The sequence below is a fragment of the Cebidichthys violaceus genome, unplaced genomic scaffold, assembly GCF_023349555.1.
Source record: "Cebidichthys violaceus isolate CVI_PGR_0920_01 unplaced genomic scaffold, fCebVio1.0.p SCAF_109, whole genome shotgun sequence".
In the NCBI taxonomy this organism is placed as follows: Eukaryota; Metazoa; Chordata; class Actinopteri; order Perciformes; family Stichaeidae; genus Cebidichthys; species Cebidichthys violaceus.
Genome location: NW_027176273.1, coordinates 7858 through 30000, shown reverse-complemented (window position 1 = coordinate 30000; position 22143 = coordinate 7858). Strand labels below are relative to the sequence as shown.

Here is a 22143-nt window from a genome sequence, read left to right as displayed (position 1 = left end):
GGTCTACTGGTCTACACTGAGGGGTTTAACGTGACACGTGACACCAGACTTGGTTTCAGACCTGGTTTCATACATGGTGTCAGACTTGGTTTCAAACCTGGTTTCGGACCTGGTTTCATACATGGGGTCAGACCTGGCGTCAGACCTGGCGTCAGACCTGGCGTCAGACCTGGTGTCGAACCTGGTTTCAGACCTGGCGTCAGACCTGGTTTCAGACCTGGCGTCAGACCTGGTTTCAGACCTGGCTTCAGACCTGGCTTCAGACCTGGCGTCAGACCTGGCGTCAGACCTGGTTTCAGACCTGGCGTCAGACCTGGTGTCGAACCTGGTTTCAGACCTGGCGTCAGACTGATTTATTTGGTATTTTTCTACTGAAAGTTCTTGTTCTTTATATTTATTTATGATGTAAACTAAATAAAATCTTGTGTCTTTACCGTCTCACCGCCTCTCGTCTGTCCCGTTTGTCTCAGAGCGTTCGCCGGCTGCTGCAGAACCCTCGTCTGTCGGAGTTGGACGCCGTGCGCCTCGTGATGCTCTACGCTCTGCGATACGAGCGCCACAGCAGCAGCGTCCTGCCGGCTCTGATGGACGAGCTGAGCCGGAGAGGCGTGTCCGAGCGGCACCGCAGGGTAACGACATCCTCGCTAAAACACACACCGGGGGCTCTGATTGGACGCTGAGATCAGGATGAAACAACACAAATCATACAGACAAAATCAAGAACTGGCTTCTTTTTTATATTCCAGCCACTAAAAACTTGAGTAATGAAACCAAACGTTTAGAAGCTACTGCATCATCTGCATACATTTTAATTTTAATATTTTCTGGTCCTGAGATGGTTCAAATCTAGTTTCAAACTTGGTGTCAGACCTGGTTTCAGACCTGGTTTCAGACTTAGTGTCAGACCTGGTTTCAGACTTGGTTTCAAACCTGGTTTCAAATCTAGTTTCAGACCTGGTTTCAAATCTAGTTTCAGACCTGGTTTCAAATCTGGTTTCAAATCTACTTTCAGACCTGGTTTATTAAACAAAAAAGTTAAATTTAAAGTTGTTTATCATTATTTATTGGCTAAGCAAGGTGTGTGTGTGTGTGTGTGTGTGTCTCAGATGGTGAAGTCAGTGGTGGAGTACGGCGGGAAGAGAGTCAGAGGAAGTGACCTCGCCACGCCGACAGACGCCGTCGCCATCACCAAACAATTCTTCAAAGGCCTCAAGGTACACACTCTCTCTCACACTCACACACACACACACACACACACACACACACACACACACACACACACACACCTTTTATTCAGAATATTTGTGATTGATGTTATTTTAATAAACAGACCTCTAATATATTATTTTTAAATATATTTTCTATCATTATAATGTGTGTGTGTGTGTGTGTGTGTGTGTGTGTGTGTGTGTGTGTGTGTGTGTGTGTGTGTTCAGGGTGTAGAGAACGTGTACACTCAGCATCAGCCCCTGATTCACGACACTCTGGATCAGCTGATCAAAGGTAGACTGAAGGACAGTCAGTTCCCTTACCTGGGGGCCAGCAGCCTGAGAGACAGGTAACACACACGCACACGCACACGCACACGCACACACGCACACGCACACGCACACACACTGAGAAGGTTGTCTCCTGGTCTCAACCAACGAAATCAACGTTTAACTAATCAAATCACGGTGGGTGTGATTAAACGTTCTGCAGACAAGTATAAAAAGTGTGTGTGTGTGTGTGTGTGTGTGTGTGTGCGTGCGTGCGTGCGTGCGTGCGTGCGTGTGTGTGTTACAGGCCTCAGGATATCATGGTGTTTCTGATTGGTGGAGCCACGTATGAAGAAGCTCTGACCGTCTACAACCTGAACCGCAGCACACCTGGAGTCCGCATCGTCCTGGGAGGAAGCAGCATCCACAACACCAAGAGGTGACGCACACACACACACACACACACACGTTATGAATGAAGCTCTGATTATTATTATTATGATTATTAACTGGTGTTGACTCCTCCCTCAGCTTCCTGGAGGAAGTGATGTCGACGGCGAGTCACAGCGGCGACAGAGCGCAAGGAAGCGGTCGCCCTGGCAACCGGCGCTGATCAACAAACCAAATGGTCGCCGGAGACAAAAAACAACAACAACAACATTCCTTCTTCTTCTGTGTTTGTGTTTAAAGCTCCTTCAGTCAGAGGGTTCTGTGTTAAACTGACTGAATGTGAATGTTTTAACTTAAAATAAAAGATAATGTGTTCATCACGAGTATTTATATGAGTATTATATGAGTATTTATGAGTATTATTTCTATCATTACTGTCAGTTTGAAATATTTACACAAACACTAGTAAATAAGGGTTTTATGTGATTTAGATTTAAATGGTTCTCTGGGGTTCCTTCTCTCTCTTTTTGGGAACAATGGAGATCATTTTGTTTTAATGTAAATCTTATTTTGTTAATTTAACTTGAAGTTTAGTTTTTTTATTCACAGAACTTTACTTTTGACACTTTAAGATTTTTACTCTACTTACTCAATCATAGTACTTTTATTTAAGAAAAAGGTCTGAGTACTGAGTATATATATATGTATATACAGTATATATGTGTATATACATATATACATGTATATATATTAGTGCTGGGCAACTTAATGCGTTATTATCACGTTAAAGCATTAATTAATTAATGCCGACAATTATTTTATCGCATTAACTCGGTTTAAAAAAATATATAATCCACACCGTTGATGTCATCAAATCACCAAACCAACGGTGGAGGAGTCTTCATCACTATGTTGATGCAGCGTGTGGAGGAGTCTTCATCACTACGTTGATGCAGCGGTGGAGGAGTCTTCATCACTACGTTGATGCAGCGTGTGGAGGAGTCTTCACTACGTTGATGCAGCGTGTGGAGGAGTCTTCATCACTACGTTGGTGCAGCGGTGGAGGAGTCTTCATCACTACGTTGGTGCAGCGTGTGGAGGAGTAGAGATGAACTAAAGACGAGCTAACAGACGCCACAGAGAAATGGAGAGATACAAACTGCAGGACGACTAGTGTTGAGAAGACGTCGGTCTGAGGAACGTTCTCAGGATCATGAATGACGTCACGTAGGAGCCTCCCTCCAGACGCACCGTCACCAGAAGAACACACGAGTCGTACGAAGAGGAGAGGACTACAAAAGAGACGGAGTCACAACGCGCACCGGCCGTCTCTCACCGGAGACTACCGGACATCGCCGGGTAACCGTCGTCACCTCTGAGTTACGGTGCATTATGTTGATGAACAGTGGGAGCTGCGTTCACATGCTCTGACTGTCATGAAGACAGAAGACACACATTCTGATGAAACGTGTGGAACATTGTATTCATGTTGCACAGCAGTGGAACGTTTAAATAAAGTCACACACTGAGCACAGATTGTAGAAATATAACTGATACTGTGTGAAGAATACTGCTGTTAACAAGAACCTGATCTGTTTAAAGTGATTCAAACCAAATGTTAGTGTACTTTAGTTTATATAGCAGTACTTTAAAATACAAGTGAGCAATACACTACTTTTGAATTCATTATTGAACTTTGCTCATAACAATGAGATTAATCAAGATTAAAAATTTGAATCGTTGCCCAGCACTAATATAAACTAATATATACTGTATATGTATATATATGTATATGTATTTATGGCAAATCACATACAAAAAAATAAATAAACAAAATAAATTGAAATGTATAATATATATATATATATACGTATATATATATATATATATATATACGTATATATATATATATATATATATACGTATATATATATATATATATACGTATATATATACGTATATATATATATACGTATATAACAAATACATAATGACGGCGCCCATCAAAAAAAACCAGAGTTTGATCTGTAAGAAGCTGACAGAAAGAAGGAAGCAGGAAGCAGGAGGTGAGAAGCTGCTGACCTTCATCAAGATACCATCATACAGATCTTCCTCTTTTCTGTCTGCAGTCTTGATCCGACGGTCTGAACGACCGCTCTCATCCCCGACACGGTCACGAAGAAGGAGGCCGATCAGCATCCAGAGTCCTGCAGATAAAAACATCCGGTGAGTAACTCCAGAGACTTCACAGGGATGGAAAGACAGTTCAATGAATACCAGAGTCTGTATCAAGAGATGTTGATCATCTTAGGAAGGCAGTATGATCAATAAGTAAAATATTGGACAAACAGACGACACACTCTACTGTTGATGAGTTATGAATCAGCTGTTACGTTGATGTTCTTCTTCTCTCCTTCAATAACAACTATTATAGCAGATAAAACTATATATATAGATATATAGATATAACTAATTCAGACACCACAGTAACAGTGTCACATGACAGAATCCTGTTGAACAACTTTAACTCATTCACTGTGTTTTTTACTTGATAAAAGTTTGTTTTAAACAACGACTACGTCTTTGAACGCGATCCTCCTGGTGGAGATGACCTGTTTGTATGTTGTAATGGTAGCACAACATGACGGCCGACTCTCTCATTTCCTCCTCAACAGTTTTGAATACCAGCATGTCAGCGACGGGATGTTGGTCTCTGCTCTTTCTGCAGAGTTTCCTCTTCTTATTTCTGTCTGCCTTGCTTCCCTTTAACCTCTCGCTGGCTTACTCTCTAAAAAACTGCACTGCTGGTTATTCTGACAACGTGACCTGGGTTGGATGTGCAGGTCGTGAACTCACCGACGTTCCTGACGACATTCCCAAAGATGCCGTCTCTCTTGATCTCAGCTCCAATCACCTTCTAAAGATAAACGGGACAGATTTGAGCGGTTTATCACAGCTCAGGTATTTACGAATTGGAAAGAACTGGATTTCACACACAGATGATGGAGCTTTTGCAGCCTTGGAGTTAGTAGAGCTCGACATGGGCTCAAACAGACTCAGAAACCTGACGGACAACATGTTTCAGGGACTGTGGAGGTTAACTTATTTGTGTGTGGAGAAAAACCAAATCATAAACGTCTCCCCGCTGGCCTTCCGGTCGCTGATCAGCTTACAGAGGGTTCAGCTGAGGTACAACCGCCTCTATCAAATGAGCGATATCGCGCCAATCTTACAATTACCAAACTTAAACTTCCTGAACCTCGATTTTAACGACTTCACCTCCTTCCAGTCCGACGACCTCCCTTTCAACAGATCAAACCTCAGGACGCTGTGGATGGTTGCTAATTCGCTGACAAAGTTCAGCGTTACGAGAGACGTTTTTCCTTGTCTTCAGTCGGTTCATCTAACCGCCGAGTCTGGCATCGAGTGGGACGTACCAGACCCGACGTTCCTGAGGAGCCTAACTACTCTGGAGTTATATGTGTTTGACGTTAGTTGTGAGATGTACCAAGTGATGCTGAAGAGTGCCGAGGCTGTGCGGGAACTGTCGCTGAGCTCGATGGAGTATCAGCGAGATGGAGATCTGGTAGCCATCGCCTGCGAAATTCCTACTCTGAGAAGTCTTCTCTTGACGGCAAATGACTTTGTCAGCATTAACGACACATTTCTGCAGCCTTGCTCTCAACTCATTGATCTGGATTTATCCTGCAATCATCTGGAAGAGCTGTCTGAGTTTTCACTGGGATCGATGGAACAGCTCAGACGTCTGGACTTAAAAAACAACGAACTGTCCAGAGTACCGCTGGGCGTCAGAGGCCTCTCCACGCTTGAGGTCCTGGACATGAGTTCAAACGTCATCAGCGAGTTGGGCTGCTCTGACTTTCTAAATTTGACAAGATTAGGAAAACTCAATCTCAACCACAATCGCATTTCAACACTCAAGGGATGTGTTTTGCAAGACTTGAGTGATTTGAAAGTCCTAAATATTGGAGAAAACGGAGTTCACACACTTGTTGATTTCTCCAAAGTGAATTTACAGAAACTAGAAGTTTTGGATTTGACCAAAAATAGTTTGAGGCAGCTCAAAACTGGCGACTTTAGGAGCCTTTCTTCCCTCAGGTCTCTGTATTTAGAATCAGATACTTTTTACGTTGCCCATGAAGGAGCTTTTGAAGGACTGGACAATCTTCAAACTCTTCATTTTACACCACTTTTTCATGATACACTGATCTTTACAGGGATGCCTCATCTAGAAAATATCAAGCTACATCTCACGTCTTTGTTTGAAAGCAAGGGTTCTTATCAAAGAGTTGAGTCACGGTTTTCCACATTACCTTTCTTGAAGAGCCTCCTAATACAGAATTCTGATGGGCGGTATCACGTCTTACCAGATTTGCTAACAGGTCTGGAGTCTTTAGAGTACTTTGCAGCAGAGAAATTCTTCAAAGCGTCACCTCACCCAAATACATTTACATCCACTCCTCGCCTGAAAAGTCTTCAGATAATTCAAAGTGATCTGCAAGACTTTAACCCCGAAGTGTTGCAGCCGATCCCAAACCTGCAGGCTCTCAATCTTTCCACTAACAAGCTCCGGTCTTTGGGTTTTCTGTCCCGGGTCAACCTGTCTGCACTCAGCTGGTTGACCCTGAGACACAATGAGTTGACGGTGATCAATGAGTCGGTCTTCCAGTCTCTCCCTGCTCTAACATACCTGGACCTGTTGGGTAACCCTTTCACCTGTGACTGCTCCAACGTCGGCTTCATCCAATGGGTGAAGAACAACAACCAAACTCAGGTCGTTAATGCCTACCAGTACGACTGCTCCTTTCCTCCCGGCAAACAGGGAACCAAGTTGCTGGACTTTGACGTCCAGTCGTGTTGGGTGGACGCCAGCTTCCTCTGCTTCGTTTCCAGCACATGTCTGACTTTGCTAACTCTCCTCACATCCTTCATCTACCACTTCCTGAGGTGGCAGCTGGTCTACACCTTCCACCTCCTCCTAGCCTTCCTCTATGACAGCAGGAAGAGGAAGGAGGGAGCTCCTCGTCGCTACGACGCCTTCGTCTCCTACAACGTTCACGACGAGGCCTGGGTTTACAGGGAGATGCTTCCGGTGCTTGAAGGAGAGCAGGGCTGGAGACTCTGTCTGCACCACCGAGACTTCCAACCAGGTAAACACCGACTCTGTCCGTCTTCATACCGCTATGTTTGTCTCAAATATCTGACACGGGAGCCCACTCGACGCAGTCACTTCCAACGTCTCTCTCAAGCTCTTTTCTGTCTTTACATATATTATATATGACTCCCCTCCCCTCTGTAAACCTTGGTTTATACTCCTGCTTGGCACCGTACCAAGCTCTGTTTGTTACTTTATTCTCCAAAACACCAGAGGACGTACGATCAAAATGAACTGTGAAGAATCAAAAAGATGACGAGTGTCACCGGCAAAACGCAAAACTAACCTCCACTATGATGAGGAGGGATTGTAATTATCTATAAACTCATATCTCATATTTATGAACTACTTTATTACCTTCATACAAACCCTGTAAAGAAACAAGTCAAGTATTAAATGTGTTATAAAGAAGGTTGAATATCCTGTAAACTATTTGATTTGGCTGCTAAATATTTACTGAAATGTAGATTTTTAAGACCTCCATCCAAAAAACGAATCGGCTTCTTCGTAAGATCTCTAAATAAATAGTGTTTTCATCAGTGAACTATTTGTGACAGTCACGCCTTCATGTGTGGACATTCGTTAAGAGGTACGATCGCTTCTGCCTTTAGATGTGTCGACACTTTGTACGAACTAACTAACTTAGTTAGAAACCCTTCATTTGGAGTTTTTGAGGCCCTCTTAAATTAAGAGTGAATAATAAAGTGAGAATAAAGTGTGCAAATCTAAGAGCCCGAACACACCAAACAGACATCGACTAGCGCCACCTTTTTTCCCCAAAAAAGTTGCATTTGAACACAACGTAAAGTTTACAGCTGAAGGCCAACTAGCACGAACGTTCTGAGAGGAAAGAACTCTCCACACCAGCAGGTGGCGGTAGTCTATGTTCGTCATTCTGAAGAACGATCAGGAGACAACCTCCGCTTCTTTAAAGTTCTTCAAAGCTTCATGATTTAAAGCTGCATTCTCTCTAGTGTCCACCAGGGGGCGACTCCTCTGGTTGTATAGAAGTCTAGTCTAAAATGACTCTACTTCTCTCTTGATTTATTCCCTCAGTAAACATTCTAAACATGAGTTTATGGTCTCAGTCTTCTTCAATACAGCATGATGTTCATTTAGTACATTATGGTCCATTTAGAGTCAAACAGACCATAAAGCAGGGGATGCTTTAGGGGAGGGGCTACACGCTGATTCACAGGTCTCTACCAGAGACGTATACGGGCGTCTCTACGTCACTCCTCCTCAGTCCAAATATGGTCACTTCCTGTTCACTGGTTGAAAACAACAGCACCAGAAGCTCTTCAGGAGCCTGTGGGAACCGTCACAATGTTCTCCAGGAGAAATCAGTGTCTCCTGCAGTGCGTCTCAGTGGTTTGTCTCCACAGGTAAACCCATCCTAGAGAACATTACAGACGCCATCTACGGCAGCAGGAAGACCATCTGTGTGATCACCCGGCGCTACCTGCAGAGCGAGTGGTGCTCCAGAGAGATCCAGATGGCCAGGTATGGTGGGGGGGGGCACTCACATCCATCAGCACCCACCAGCCTCTCAAACTGGTTCAGTCCTCTGATCTGTCCTCGTGGTCTCTCCTGTGCGTCGGTGCAGCTTCCGTCTGTTTGATGAGCAGAAGGACGTTCTGGTTCTTGTGTTTCTGGAGGAGATCCCGGTCCACCAGCTGTCTCCGTACCACCGCATGAGGAAGCTGGTGAAGAGACAAACCTACCTGAGCTGGACGCACGCCGGATGCCACGCGGGAGTCTTCTGGCAGAACGTAGGCAGAGCTCTGGAGACCGGGGACGCTCCCACCGGGACCACGAACCTGCTGGATCCCAGACCGGAGCCAGACTACGGGACCTAAAGGATTACACTTATAGTTTAAGTGTCTTAACATGTTGAGCTTTTTGGAGCTTTTGAAACAATGTGAACGTGTTTAACACATTCATTGTTAACACGTGACAATAGTTACAGTTGAAATTGAGGTTTGAAGTGTGATTACTGAAAGCAGTTTAAGTGTGAGCTGTACATATATTCACATGTGAGTATTTATGTTTCAGAAGGAAAACATGAAACAGCAGATGAACTAAAGTGAAGCATCAGTAAAAAAAATAAAGAATATTAATAAACGAGCTTCATTTTGTCTTTTTTTTAAAGAATATATACGTATATATATATATATATATATATCTATATAGGTATATATATGTATATATATATATATCGCTATCTATATATGTATATATACATATATCTTTCTCTATATATATATATAAATATATATTTAGAGAGATAATTATCAACAATGCTGTGAATGATTGGTTCTTTGTTTAAGGTGTGTGTGTGTGTGTGTGTGTGTGTATGTGTGTGTGTGTGTGTGTGTGTCGCTAGATGGCGGTGTCGCGCTCTTTTCACCGGAATGTAGGCTACCGTGCGCGTCCGCGTGTCCGAGCTCGTTCACGTGTGTTGAGAGCGAGAGCATCTGCCTGCACGAGCTCTCTCTCACACACACACACACACACACTCACACACGGGGAGGATGCTGCCTCGGTTCAGACAACAGACGCGGATCTGAGGAGGAACCGGACGGACTAACGGATTCACCGACACCAGGATCTACCGGGCACCGAGCTACCGGACCCGGGCCGAACCGCCTCCCCGTCGGTGTGATTGTCCGCTGAGCCCCGGAGCGGCGGGAGGATGAAGAAGAGCAACCAGAGAGGAAGGGTAGGCTGCACCGTTCATCCCTTTATATAATATAATCCCGTTCATTCACAACATCCCGTAATACTACACTCCTCATACATTCATAACTCATTCATATTCACGTTCATATCTTCAGCTACATTCATTTCATGTTCTCATTATTTGATGAAATCTGTGAAATATGAAAACAAAGCTCATCATAAACATCATAAACATCATAAATACAATAAATACAATAAATATAATAAATACAATAAATACATATTTATGATGTTTGTTCTTTATGAGGACAAACAGAATGTTGAGCAGTAAATATTAAATAACAAGTAAACAGAGTTTTTAATAGGAAACGTGTACAAAGAGGATCATATATATTTATATATATATATATATGTTATATATGTATATATATGTATTATATATGTATGTATAAATGTCTGAAACATAAAAGCAAAGAACATCTTGATTATCATTTTAAATATTCAGAGTTCAGTTTGTGATGCATCTGGTTCACAGATCATGTACTTCAGTGGTACTACAGCATACAAATACTCTGTTACAAGTACAAGTCCTGCAATCTGACTCAAGTAAAAGTACAAACGCATCAAAATAAGTAAAAAGTACTCATAACAAATACTTGTTAAAACAGGTTTTTATATTTAAAGATCATCTCAAAATAAAACATTCAATCTTGTCACAGTGAAGTACTCTGATCCTTTACTTAAGTAAAAGTACTAGTACAACAATATAAAAAGACGTAATACTTTATTTACGCTCCGCTAGTTGAGTCCAGTGGTTGTGAACCTAAGGGTCGGGCCCCTCCAGAGGGTCACCAGACACACCTGAAGGGTCCGGAGAAGATTCAATCTGTGAAGACAGAACTTTATTTTGAAAATACTGTATATATGTAACGAGCATACATTGACGTGTTACTGACTTCATAACAACGAGGAGAGACTTTTAGTACGAGGAGCCGATGTAACAATACGTCGTGTTCGTAGTAGAAGTATGACGTAGCATGAAATACAAAGTAAAGTACAAGTACCTCAAACGTCTTCTTCTCTGTGTTTCCTTTGATATAATTGAAGCAGGTCAGACGAATAGAGAACATCTTCATCATCTCACCATAGATCCCTCTTCCTCAGCTCTCTGTCGTGCTTCATGGTCTTCTTCTGGTCTCTGTGGCATCCTCTAAACTCCTCTTCCTCTCGTTTCCTGACGTCTTCATCGTCTTCTTCTTCTTGCTCTGAAAATGTAGATGTCTCTACTGGTCTCTACTGGTCTCTGTGGTCTCTCTCTGACCCCTCTCTCTCTGGTGTTTCAGGGCCTTCAGGACTCGGGTCAGCAGGCGGTCCAGCAGCCGGACAAAGTGGGCTGGATCAGGAAGTTCTGCGGTCGAGGGATCTTCAGGGAGCTCTGGAGGAACCGGTTTGTGGTCCTGAGAGGAGACCAGCTCTACATCTCTGACAAAGAGGTGAGGACCACCATTACCCAGTAGTATTATAGTATACTCTATGTACATATACACACATATATACACACATATACACACATATATACTGTATGTGTGTATATGTATGTATATATATAAACACACTCATATATACTCCTACATATACACATACACATACAGTATATGTATACATAAACACATATATTACATAAACAGTATATAATATGTACTGTGTGTGTGTGTGTGTGTGTGTGTGTGTGTGTGTGTGTGTGAGACAAACGTCTCAGAGAAGAAGCAAAGTGAAAGCGACTGAAAGCTCTGGAGTGTGAAACGTCGTCGGCCTCTGAACCGGCTGGTGATGTCATCGCTGTAGACAGGACAGAGAGGATTGTGGGTAGATTTGTGACGGGTCTGTTAGAGAGTGTCGACAGCTGTTTGCTGTTTTGGTTCAGCTCTTCTTCTTCTTCTGTGTCTTTGAAGTAGCTGCAGGTTTTATTGGACCAGAAGAAGAACTCAACGTGATGATGTGTTTATATCACTCTGGTGATGCTGAGTCAGCGGTCATGTGACTGACACACACACACACACACACACACACACACACACACACACACACACACACACACACACACACACACACACACACACAGTGTTTTTCCTTCCTCCATCCTCCTTCCCTTCCCTTCCTCCTTCCTTCCTTCCTTCCTTTCAATAAATGATGAAACCGAGGGGAAAACTTTCCATCATCATTACCTTAGTTTCAAACATCAGCTGAGACTCTTCTTCTTCTTCGTTGGTATCTTTATTTACTTCTTTGCTCTGTCGAACCATCGTTTACTGACTCTCAGATGTCAGATTGTCCCTGAATGCACCACAGAGGTGTTCAGCAGGTGTTCACTGACTCTGCAGTCCTTCACTTTATGTAACCGTCTGTTACGTAACGCTGAGAACTGCTGAGTCACACCGTAGACTCAACATGAGGATGATGAAGATGATGAAGATGATGAAGATGATGATGATGAAGGTTCAGTCCAGTTTGTTTTCACTTCACTGAGTTTCAACAGCAGAAACACTGATTTATTTTTCTTCTGAACTGAACAGCAGAATAATAACTCTTCTTAGTGAGTGTTATTGCGTGTGTGTGTGTGTGTGTGTTATTGTGTGTGTGTTATTGTGTGTGTGTGTGTGTGTGTGTGTGTTATTGTGTGTGTGTGTTTGTTCTCAGATCAGTCGCCTTGTTTCTGTATTCAGACGTTGACCCAGAACATTAAATACAGCAGCCTGAGGGAGGCTTCACTCTGTGTGTGTGTGTGTGTGTGTGTGTGTGTGTGTGTGTGTGTGTGTGTGTCATCCTTTCATGCAGGAACATTAAAACAGCTGATAATTAGTTTTTAAATTACCGTTCAGACGATCAATCACTGCAGCTGTGGTTCACCTGTAAATCAAATAGAAGAACGTGTGATTACGTCACTGTGTTGACTTTCATCAAAGTACTTATGTTCCCTTAACTCAAGAAAGTACTTTTGTTCCCTAAACTCAAGAAAGTACTTTTGTTCCCTAAACTCAAGCAAGTAAGTTTGTTCCCTTAAGTCAAGCAAGTACTTTTGTTCCCTAAACTCAAGCAAGTACTTTTGTTCCCTAAACTCAAGCAAGTACTTGTGTTCCCTTAACTTAAGCAAGTATTTTTGTTCCCTAAACTCGAGCAAGTATTTTTGTTCCCTAAACTCGAGCAAGTACTTTTGTTCCCTAAACTCAAGAAAGTACTTTTGTTCCCTTAAGTCAAGAAAGTACTTGTGTTCCCTAAACTCAAGCAAGTACTTTTGTTCTTGATTTATTTATTCTTGTTTGATTTATTTTGTTTCAATTGAAAAAGTGTGTACGTATAATATAAGTATATGTTTGTATGTATATGTAAATAACATATATTAATATATACTTGTCAGTATATGTATATACTACACATGTACATCAGGTTGTGTGTTTCTGTCAGCATCACTGAAGCTCAGGCCTCATATTGATCACATTAGTACTGATATTGACAAATGTCACCAGCTTCAACATGTGACCACTGCATCCAACACACACACACACACACACACACACACACACACACACACACACACACACACACACACACACACACACACACACACACACACACACACACACACACACACACACACACCATTTGACCTTGTTGATGTGGGGGGGATTTGAAGACACACAGTGATGGATGGTTTCACAGTTGTTTATTGGAAGTCAGTGTGTGTGTGTGTGTGTGTGTGTGTGTGTGTGTGTGTGTGTGTGTGCGTGTGTGTGTCTTTAACCTGATTACATCAAAACAAACAGCAGCTGGCTGCTCCTTACGCTGTGTGTGAATCCTGCTCTTTGATTGGCTGTCGGGTGTTTGTTGTTGAAAATCAAACAAAAAGTTCAGGTCAACCTCAAGGACCACCCAAAACCACTAAAACCTCCTAAAGGTCCAGTAGAACTTCCTCAAGGACCACAAAGTCCTCCTCAAGGTCCACTAGAACTTCCACTAAAACCTCCTAAAAGTCCACTAAAACCTCCTCAAGGTCCAATAGAACTTCCTCAAGGACCACTAAGTCCTCCTCAAGGTCCACTAGAACTTCCTCAAGGACCACTAAAACCTCCTAAAGGTCCACTAAAACCTCCTAAATGTCCACTAGATCCACTACCCAAAACCTACTTTAGGACCTTTAGCTCCTCCTGGACCACCCAAAACCACAAAAAAACTCCTAAAAGGACCACTGAATCCTCCTAAAGGTCCACTAGAACTTCCTCAAGGACCACTAAATCCTCCTCAAGGTCCACTAAGTCTGACCACTAGATCCTCCTAAAGAACCATCCAAAACCTCTTCAAGGATCTTAGATCCTCCTGGACCACCCAAAACCATGAAAACCTCCTCAAGGTCCAATAAAACCTCCTCAAAGTCCACTAAAACCTTCTCAAGGACTCTCACCTCGGTGTTTGTCACGTCCACCTCGTTCATTGTCACACATCATTTATATTTTGATTGATGCGTTTCTTTGCTTCGGCGTCGTACTTGGCGGTGACCTCGTCGTCCCGTAGGTTCGATTACCCCTCGGTGACGTGAGCGTGTGTTTGTTTGCAGGTGAAAGACGAGCGGAGGGCTCAGGAAGTGTTCGACCTGGCCGACTACGAGCGCTCGGAGGAGCTGAGGAAAGCAAAGAGTCGCAGCAAGAAGAACCACAGTCGCTTCACACTGCTGCGCTGCAGACAGCCGGGAAACACCGTGAGTCGCTTCGCCTTTTATCAGTTTCAATAAAAACGTTGTGGCGGTTCATCCCGAGGGGAACACGAATCACTGAGTAGTGATTCTTTATTCCTCTTCATCCTCCCCCCGTGTTCGTCCTCACTGATTACTCCGACCCGCCAGACTCTCACGCTGCCACCTCATTGGTAGATTTCCAGCCTTGACTGCACCGATTGGTCGAGCTGTGTGTGTGTGTGTGTGTGTGTGTGTGTGTGTGTGTGTGTGTGTGTGTGTGTGTGTGTGTGTGTGTGTGTGTGTGTTTAACTTCTTCTATGAAAAGGTTTAATCCTCAGAATCCCATTAGTCCGTCAGAGGACGAGTTACGGCGGATTAATCCCCCGCAAAATCCAAACGCTTTCACATGTCCGTCTTATGTTTAATCCGCCGCTCTTCATGACGGCCACACAGCGATGACATCATGTCGCATGACATCATAGCACCGATGAAGTCATCTGATTTGTCATTTACTGATTTCTAATTCTCAAAAAAAAGAGACATCCAGCATCTCCTCGTCCTCCTGATGCTGCAGCAGCTACTGAACTCTTCTTGATCAGCTGGTTTATTAAAATGTATGAAACATTAGCTTCACTGTTATTGAATGTAAATACAGAAGTTATTTATTTGTTAGAATTCTAAACATTTAATCTTTAAATCTATGAAAGTAAATCAGATTAGAAACACAGAAGATTAACAGCAGGAACAGAAGAAGAGCAACGGATCAGAAAACTCACAGAAACAAAGAAACAAATATAACTTTTACATCTCTGATCACGTTTTTATCTGCCGCTGATACTAATTATTGATCATTGATGATCAATGTTAACAGATATTAATAACAATTCATAATTCATCTCCTTCAAACTACTGGATTTATTCAAGTTCATCACCAAAACTACATTTTACAGATTACATGTGAACACATCACGATAACGTTATAATTTACCTTCAGTCAGTACTCATGTTCACTGAGCAGAGCCTGAAGGCATCATAGTGTAACTGAAGTGAACCTCCGTTGGTTAGTTGTTAGCGGCGCTGCTAACGTTACTAGCTCTCCTCTTGATTAGTTTTTAACAATGAAACATGATCAAAGATCAGAGACTAGAAACACATGTTCTACTGAATACTGGAGAACCATTGTCAGGAAAACTTTATTTACACTGTGATGGTTAACGTATAAATATATATATATATATATATATATATATATATATATGTTCTTCGGCTTCCTTCCACAGTCCAAGGACATGCAGCTCAGGTTAATTGAGGACTGTAAATTGGCGGTTAGGGTTAATGGATGGATTCTACCAAACACAGTGAATTCTTTGTCTTTTTGCAGGTTCCTAACCTCATGTTTCTGGCGGTGAGTCCGGAGGAAAAGGAATCGTGGGTCAATGCCCTCAATGTAGCAATCATCAAAGCCAAGAACCGCATTTTAGATGAGGTAAGGGAGGCGTGTTGGTCGTAAACCTCGATGACACTGATAACGGGTTGAATGCCTCATTAAGAAGTCTACTTAGCCTAACTTAGCTTTGTCACAGGTGTCCTTAGGCTTAGATTCAGCTTTTAGTGAGTTCAGTGAGTAACACCATCTCCTACACTAGAATCAGTGTCTATGTCTCTGTCCAGGTGACCATCGAGGAGGACAGTGCGCTGGTTCATCCCACCAGAGACCGGGCAAAGATCCCTCATGGCCGCCGGCTGCCGACCAGAGGACACCTCATGGCCGTGGTACTGGGATCTCTCGTTTATCTTTCTCCCGTTTTAACTTGTTAACTTATTTTAAATCACACCATCTTGTGTCACTCACCCCTCAGGCGTCCACCTCCTCCCACGGCATGCTGACCCTCGACCTGGTTGCAGAGGAGGACGGTTTCTCCCCGGACTACGACTCCCGGGAATCCTGGGAGAGTTTCCAGGTCGACCTGCAGAGGGGGGGTTCCTGTGGACAGGTGGCCGCCGTCGGATCCTGGGGGGTCGGAGTTCGTAAGCGATCCGGCACGGATGTGTCGAAGCTGCGGGCGACCCCCAAGGAGCCCAAGGTGAAGACCAGCAGTCTGCCCAGGGGGAGTGAGTTGTCCTGGGGCCAACAGTCCTACCTGGAGGCCTCCAAGGTCCACAAGACCCAGCAGGTGCAGGTTGGGAAACTCTTTAACATTCTGATTCTTGTAGACCGTGAATCATTACTCAATATCCTAAAGCTCTAACCTTTGTCTAATCAAGTGTGCTTAATGCATTAGTACAGAAGAAGTTGTTACTTTGCAAACATTTCTAAAGGGGGCCGATCACACCGAGACCTCTCTAGCGCTGCCACGTTTTTTCAGACGCAAATTAAAAGTTAAAATATTATTTTTCAGCACCAGGCGCCGAGTCGCACCGCTCGTCAATGTCACACTTGAACCGAGGCAGCCAATCAAATCGGGACAAAAGTGCGGGCCTTACTACTCTACCGCTGACTTCCTGTTGTGACGCCGGTAGATGCGGTTGGAACGGACATCGATATTAACGATATTTAATTTTCCCCTTCTCCTCATTCAACAGCAGGAGCTCGATGTCTGCATTGAATCCGTATTTCCCCGTCATTTACTTTTGATCGCCTGGTTGCAGACACACACCCGCTCCACCGGGTCATCAGCTGTTTTGCCCTACTGGCTTTTCCACTGGGGCAGTCAGAACCTTCGTCCTTGTTGTCTTTGTCTTGTCAACCAAAGGAATGTCTTTAAGACAGGAGCCCTAACCTTTACAGTTACCATAAATTCCTGGTTGGATCCACCCAGAAACCTGGTGGCCAACAAGGTTCTGGTAAAGCGGACGCTCCTGTTGAGACGCGTCTCGGTGTGATCGACCGACGCCCCTCCGAACTCCCTCTTATCCCTGAACCACAGATACAAACAGACTTGTGTTACCTTTCAGGTCCTTAAGGCTCAGTCTCAAACACCGCAGCCGGGGAAGAGGTTCAGCATGCAGGGCCGAAGTCGCTGTGCCTCCATGGACGAAGTCCTCTCCTCCAGGTGAGCGAACATTATAATAAAACAAACCGACAGCTCCTCACCTGACAAACTACATTCACATGAGCAGATTAGCAGTGAATCGAAACCTTTTCTTCATTTCCGTACCCTCCTTCCTCCTTTACCCTACTCAGACCGGCGATGATTCGCTCCGAGTTGCGCTCGGCTCTTCGGCGTTGTCCGACTGAAGAGGAGGCAGTGGGCGGGGCTTCGGTGCAGCCGGTCGGTCAGCTGCAGAGCCTCATCGCTCAGAGGATGCAGAGAGCTCAGGAGCTGCTGGAGGAGATGAGGCTGCAGGTACGACGCCTTCGTCCATGAGTTCATTGAGCTTCGCTAGTTGGGTTTTTAATTTGTCTGACAGTTCAGTCACCAGAAGCAAATAATGCAGAAATTGATGGATGGGATGTAATTTACGATTGATGTTGTGTGTTGTGATTAACAGGAGCTGCAGAAGGCCAAAGCAGAGAGAGAACGAGGAGGCAGCTCACCTTACCTGAAGGGCATCGACTCCCCCCGCCTCCACCACCTCCGTGGCTCAGACTCTCCTCACTCCAGGTTTGCCTGCCTTCACTTGGCAAATCATTGCGTAAAGAGGGTTTTTGGAATCTTTTGAAAAGTACCAAATTTGTGGTCGAGCCCCTTCAATTCTACCGTCGGAACGGGTGTTTCAGGCACCGTTAGATGATCCGACACATTGAATACCAAAGCATTGAATGTCTGCAGCTAATTCTCAAAAGAAATCCGTTGTGAAGCCGAGTAGGATTAGTGTTGAACCGATTCTTGTCGACCTCTTCAGCAGGTCGTCTGGATCTCCGAGGAGCAGGAGCAGCGACTCTCCTCGCCTGAGGGGCAAAGACTCTCCCCGTCTGAGAGGAAGAGAATCTCCTCGATCCAAAGCCAAGAAGAATCGCTCCAAAGGGGCCGACTCGCCTCGATCCAGAGGATCCCATTCGCCCGCCACTAAAGCCAACGACTCTCCTCGACTGAAAGATTCACCTCGTCTGACTGACTCTCCTCGGACAAAGAGCTCCGAGACGGTCCGTTCACCAAAACTCAAGGGACCGTTCGGCTCCTCTTGTCCCAGCAAGGAGGACGACTCTCCTGTCCAGAAGTCACCTGAATCACCTCCTAGCGTGGGAGGATCCGACTCCTCTCAGGTTAAAGGCTGCGATTCACCACGAGGGAGTGAAACCAACTCTCTGCGTCGGGGGAGCAGCAAGGAGTCGCCGTCTCCGAGTCAGAAGAACTCCCCGAGCTTCTCCGGATCCTTCGAGTCACCAGCGTCCAAAACCCCCGACAAACACCGCCTGTCTCCACCTCCGCCCTCCTCACCGCCATCCCTGCTGTCGGAGGACGACCTGGAGGTGGATCGGAGGCGCGAAGAGGCTGAGCGCCTCCTGGAGGAGGCTGTGTCGTCGTGGAAGGAGGCGCAGGAGGTCCTGCAGGAGGTGAAGGAGCTGCAGAGCCAGACGCTGCGGCGGCAGCGCAGGAGGACCTACGAGAAGATGGCGTTGACGGCGGCGGCGGCTGGGTTGCCCAAGGCAACCGCGGCAGCAGACGAGGAGGACACGCCCACATCGCCGACATCACCCGAAGAGGACGAGTCCGAGACCCCATGATGAGGATTTTCTTCCGTACAAATATTCATTGAATTGAATTTTCTCAATGAAAAGTAGCAGCGTTTGCCAGCATGCTCACACGCAAAAAGAAACTTGGGGATTTGTTTTATTCTGTTCCTCAAATGTTTTTCATCTTTTAACCAGCGATGGTCAGACGCACGTGAACACTTAAAAGCAAATGTGGAATTGTTTCGACACCAGCGGTCTTCCCGGGAGGTTTGGTAACTTTAATCCTCCACGGTGCACTAGACCGTCATCAGACGCCCTCTCACTTCTGCTGCCCGTTTGTATTCTACAAAGTCTCTTTGTGTGACGGATGTGTCACATTTAATTTAACACAGTTTTAATGGAGAGGCGCTTCACCTTCTCTAACGGTGCTGCACGTTTCTTCTTCTTTGTCTTTTATCGCTGAAAGTGAAGTGAAAAGCCTCTCCGTTTAGTTCAAAGACAACTTCTTCCTGTGAGTTTTTTTTTGGAAGAGACCTTCAGGGTTTTTCGGAAGATGAAAAAAAAATAGTTTGTCATTTAAAAAGAGACTTTTTCTTTTTTTCAAGCAAAGATGTCAACATTTATACAATAGGGAACTTTTTCAATAAGACAAAAACATGAAGGCACTGAAGAGCACTACGTTTCCTACAAGCACGGTGATTATTACGACTTTTAATATCTGTTTCCTAATTTATTTGCTAATATATATTATGTCTTATTGTCTGACTAATTCTGTTAATGCAATCTTATAAATTGTCTCTGATTTAGTTGTAGCGTCATTTATCTCTCCTATGGCTCTCTGTTGACGTTTTTAATCATTAACTCTGAGTTTTAACAATAAAATCAGGGAGTTTAATGTTCGACAAGAAGAGAGAAAAAGCAATAATGTCAATAAGAAACAAAGAATATGTCTTCCCTCACGCTCCACTTGTTGCTCAGTCACGGGCTGAAACAGAACTAAAATATATACCGTTGTAACTCCTCCCACAATCTGTGCAATATGTTCAGTTTGTAATAATATAATTGAATATTATCTTATGAATATAGAACATAGAACAAAAAGCACAATTAACACCCGACTCATACTGGATATTTAAGGATAACACAGATTTTTTGTTGTTTAAAAAGCATTTTCATAGAAGCATAAGGAATCGATTTTAATAACGATTGCTTTAAAATTGTTTTAAAATAATAACGACAGCTACGTATTTACTGAAAGGGACAAATTTCATAGTTTAAATATAAATTTATGATGAAATCATACAAACAAACGGGACGCAATTCACGTTTAGCCGTCAAATACGACCAAGTCGCTGACACACATATATATATATATGTATATATGTATATATACATATATATATGTATTAGATATCTACAATAAGATATATTAAGCCAAGTCAATACATAAATACATATTCCTCTCTTAAATATGCATACTATACATATTTCTTACCAAACAGTACTTCTATAATTGTTTCAGTAAATAATCCATAAATGAAATCCGTTTACATTACTGATATTTTAAACAAATAGAAATGATTGTTAGCTGCGGCCCGCGACAACAATAAGTGTTTTTCTATATTAAAACTTGCACTTTCTTTGGAATACGAAACATGAAGAGCTGCCAACGTTTCCACACCAATCAGCTGATGAGTCAGTGAGCGATGTTTTCTATTTAAAGTCACGTTTGTGTGTTACAGTTAAATATTCACATTGGTTTGTTTTTGGCATGTTGTCATATTATTAATAAGTAATATATTAATATTACTTATTAAAGTCTCATTGTTCTGTTCAGTGATGTTGGTGAAAAGATGTTGAACAAACTTTTATTTATTTTAAAGTTTAAGCACATTTACAACTTTGTTAAAAAATGAAAACAAGTTATTTTAAATGTTCCATCTTTTTTGTTTTGCTCAAGATTTATATATTGATGTTTGAATTACTGTATACGGCAATGCATTGTGGGTAAATGGAGCCAAAAAAACACTGTTTATTTTCTGTTTAGAGCGTCTTCGTTTTCACATCAAAATAAAATAAGTAAGAAACTATTTCACCTTCTCTTTAATGTCTTTAATAATAATGTTTAACTTTAAAACGTGACTCAGAATATGTTGGAATTTGGACACAAATGCAGAAATCACACATCCTGATTCTCGTCACATGATCCACGGATCCAGCTGCGCTATTGGCCGACAGCCCAGAGTGAGCTTCATCGGTTAGTAGGACACACACACACACACACACACACACACACACACACACACACACACACACACACATACACACACACACACACACACACACACACACACTAGAGGTGGAGTTGTGTAATGGAGCGATGCCGTTTGTGCTGCCCTACATCTGCTCTGCATTACAGCTCACTGACCTGAGTGTGTGTGTGTGTGTGTGTGTGTGTGTGTGTGTGTGTGTGTGTGTGTGTGTATGCATGCGTGAGCATTTCTTAATGACTAATCTGCGGCTGTGTTTTCGTGTCACAGTCATTATTTATAAACCTTCTTTCTCTTTGTTTCATGAAAGATGGTTAGCGTAGCTTAGCATTGTGTTAGCATGCTAATATCTGAGCCGACATAACGAGTCGACACGTTGGACCTGGTCTACGCGTCTCACAGGGTCCTGGTCTACGCGTCTCACGTAGTTCTGGTCGACATGTCTCACGCAGGCCTGGTCTACGTGTCTCACAGGGTCCTGGTCTACGCGTCTCACAGTGTCCTGGTCTACGTGTCTCACAGGGTCCTGGTCTACACGTCTCACGCGGTCCTGGTCTACGTGTCTCACAGTGTCCTGGTCTACGTGTCTCACAGGTTCCTGGTCTACGTGTCTCACAGGGTCCTGGTCTACGTGTCTCACGTGGTCCTGGTCTACGTGTCTCACAGTGTACTGGTCTACGCGTCTCACGCGGTCCTGGTCTACGCGTCTCACAGGGTCCTGGTCTACGTATCTCACAGGGTCCTGGTCTACGTATCTCACAGGGTCCTGGTCTACGTGTCTCACAGGGTCCTGGTCTACGTGT

The 22143-nt window shown here is 43.7% G+C and overlaps 3 protein-coding genes across 3 annotated transcripts in view; all 3 read left to right on the top strand.

Annotated features, from left to right (window-relative positions):
* Nucleotides 1–2251, top strand: part of vps45 (vacuolar protein sorting 45 homolog) — a 6878-nt gene extending 4627 nt beyond the window's left edge. The window contains exons 11-15 of the mRNA XM_068733174.1: nucleotides 471–629; nucleotides 1107–1214; nucleotides 1437–1558; nucleotides 1786–1917; nucleotides 2010–2251. Coding sequence (XP_068589275.1) covers nucleotides 471–629; nucleotides 1107–1214; nucleotides 1437–1558; nucleotides 1786–1917; nucleotides 2010–2091 — 603 coding nt within the window. The 3' untranslated portion in view covers nucleotides 2092–2251. The remainder of the gene's footprint in view (nucleotides 1–470; nucleotides 630–1106; nucleotides 1215–1436; nucleotides 1559–1785; nucleotides 1918–2009) is intronic.
* A 1761-nt stretch (nucleotides 2252–4012) lies between these two features.
* LOC137889336 (toll-like receptor 13) lies at nucleotides 4013–9130 on the top strand. Its single transcript, XM_068733150.1, has 4 exons — nucleotides 4013–4094; nucleotides 4544–7039; nucleotides 8430–8547; nucleotides 8651–9130. Exons 2-4 carry the CDS (start codon nucleotides 4558–4560, stop codon nucleotides 8901–8903), a joined length of 2853 nt encoding a protein of 950 aa, XP_068589251.1. The 5' UTR covers nucleotides 4013–4094; nucleotides 4544–4557; the 3' UTR covers nucleotides 8904–9130.
* Nucleotides 9131–9560: 430 nt separating this feature from the next.
* plekho1a (pleckstrin homology domain containing, family O member 1a) lies at nucleotides 9561–21117 on the top strand. Its single transcript, XM_068733162.1, has 10 exons — nucleotides 9561–9766; nucleotides 11070–11219; nucleotides 14336–14476; nucleotides 15834–15938; nucleotides 16124–16225; nucleotides 16312–16632; nucleotides 17408–17505; nucleotides 17637–17799; nucleotides 17945–18057; nucleotides 18299–21117. Exons 1-10 carry the CDS (start codon nucleotides 9740–9742, stop codon nucleotides 19119–19121), a joined length of 2043 nt encoding a protein of 680 aa, XP_068589263.1. The 5' UTR covers nucleotides 9561–9739; the 3' UTR covers nucleotides 19122–21117.
* The last annotated feature ends 1026 nt before the right edge of the window (nucleotides 21118–22143 follow it).

Bases quoted from the DNA above. Each gene is read 5' to 3' on its own strand.
- LOC137889336 (XM_068733150.1), top strand. From the start codon at position 4,558: ATGTCAGCGACGGGATGTTGGTCTCTGCTCTTTCTGCAGAGTTTCCTC. The intron at 7,040-8,429 runs GTAAACACCGAC...TTGTCTCCACAG, and splicing joins CCACCGAGACTTCCAACCAG to GTAAACCCATCCTAGAGAAC. The intron at 8,548-8,650 runs GTATGGTGGGGG...GCGTCGGTGCAG, and splicing joins AGAGAGATCCAGATGGCCAG to CTTCCGTCTGTTTGATGAGC.
- plekho1a (XM_068733162.1), top strand. From the start codon at position 9,740: ATGAAGAAGAGCAACCAGAGAGGAAGG. The intron at 11,220-14,335 runs GTGAGGACCACC...GTTTGTTTGCAG, and splicing joins TCTACATCTCTGACAAAGAG to GTGAAAGACGAGCGGAGGGC. The intron at 14,477-15,833 runs GTGAGTCGCTTC...GTCTTTTTGCAG, and splicing joins GCAGACAGCCGGGAAACACC to GTTCCTAACCTCATGTTTCT.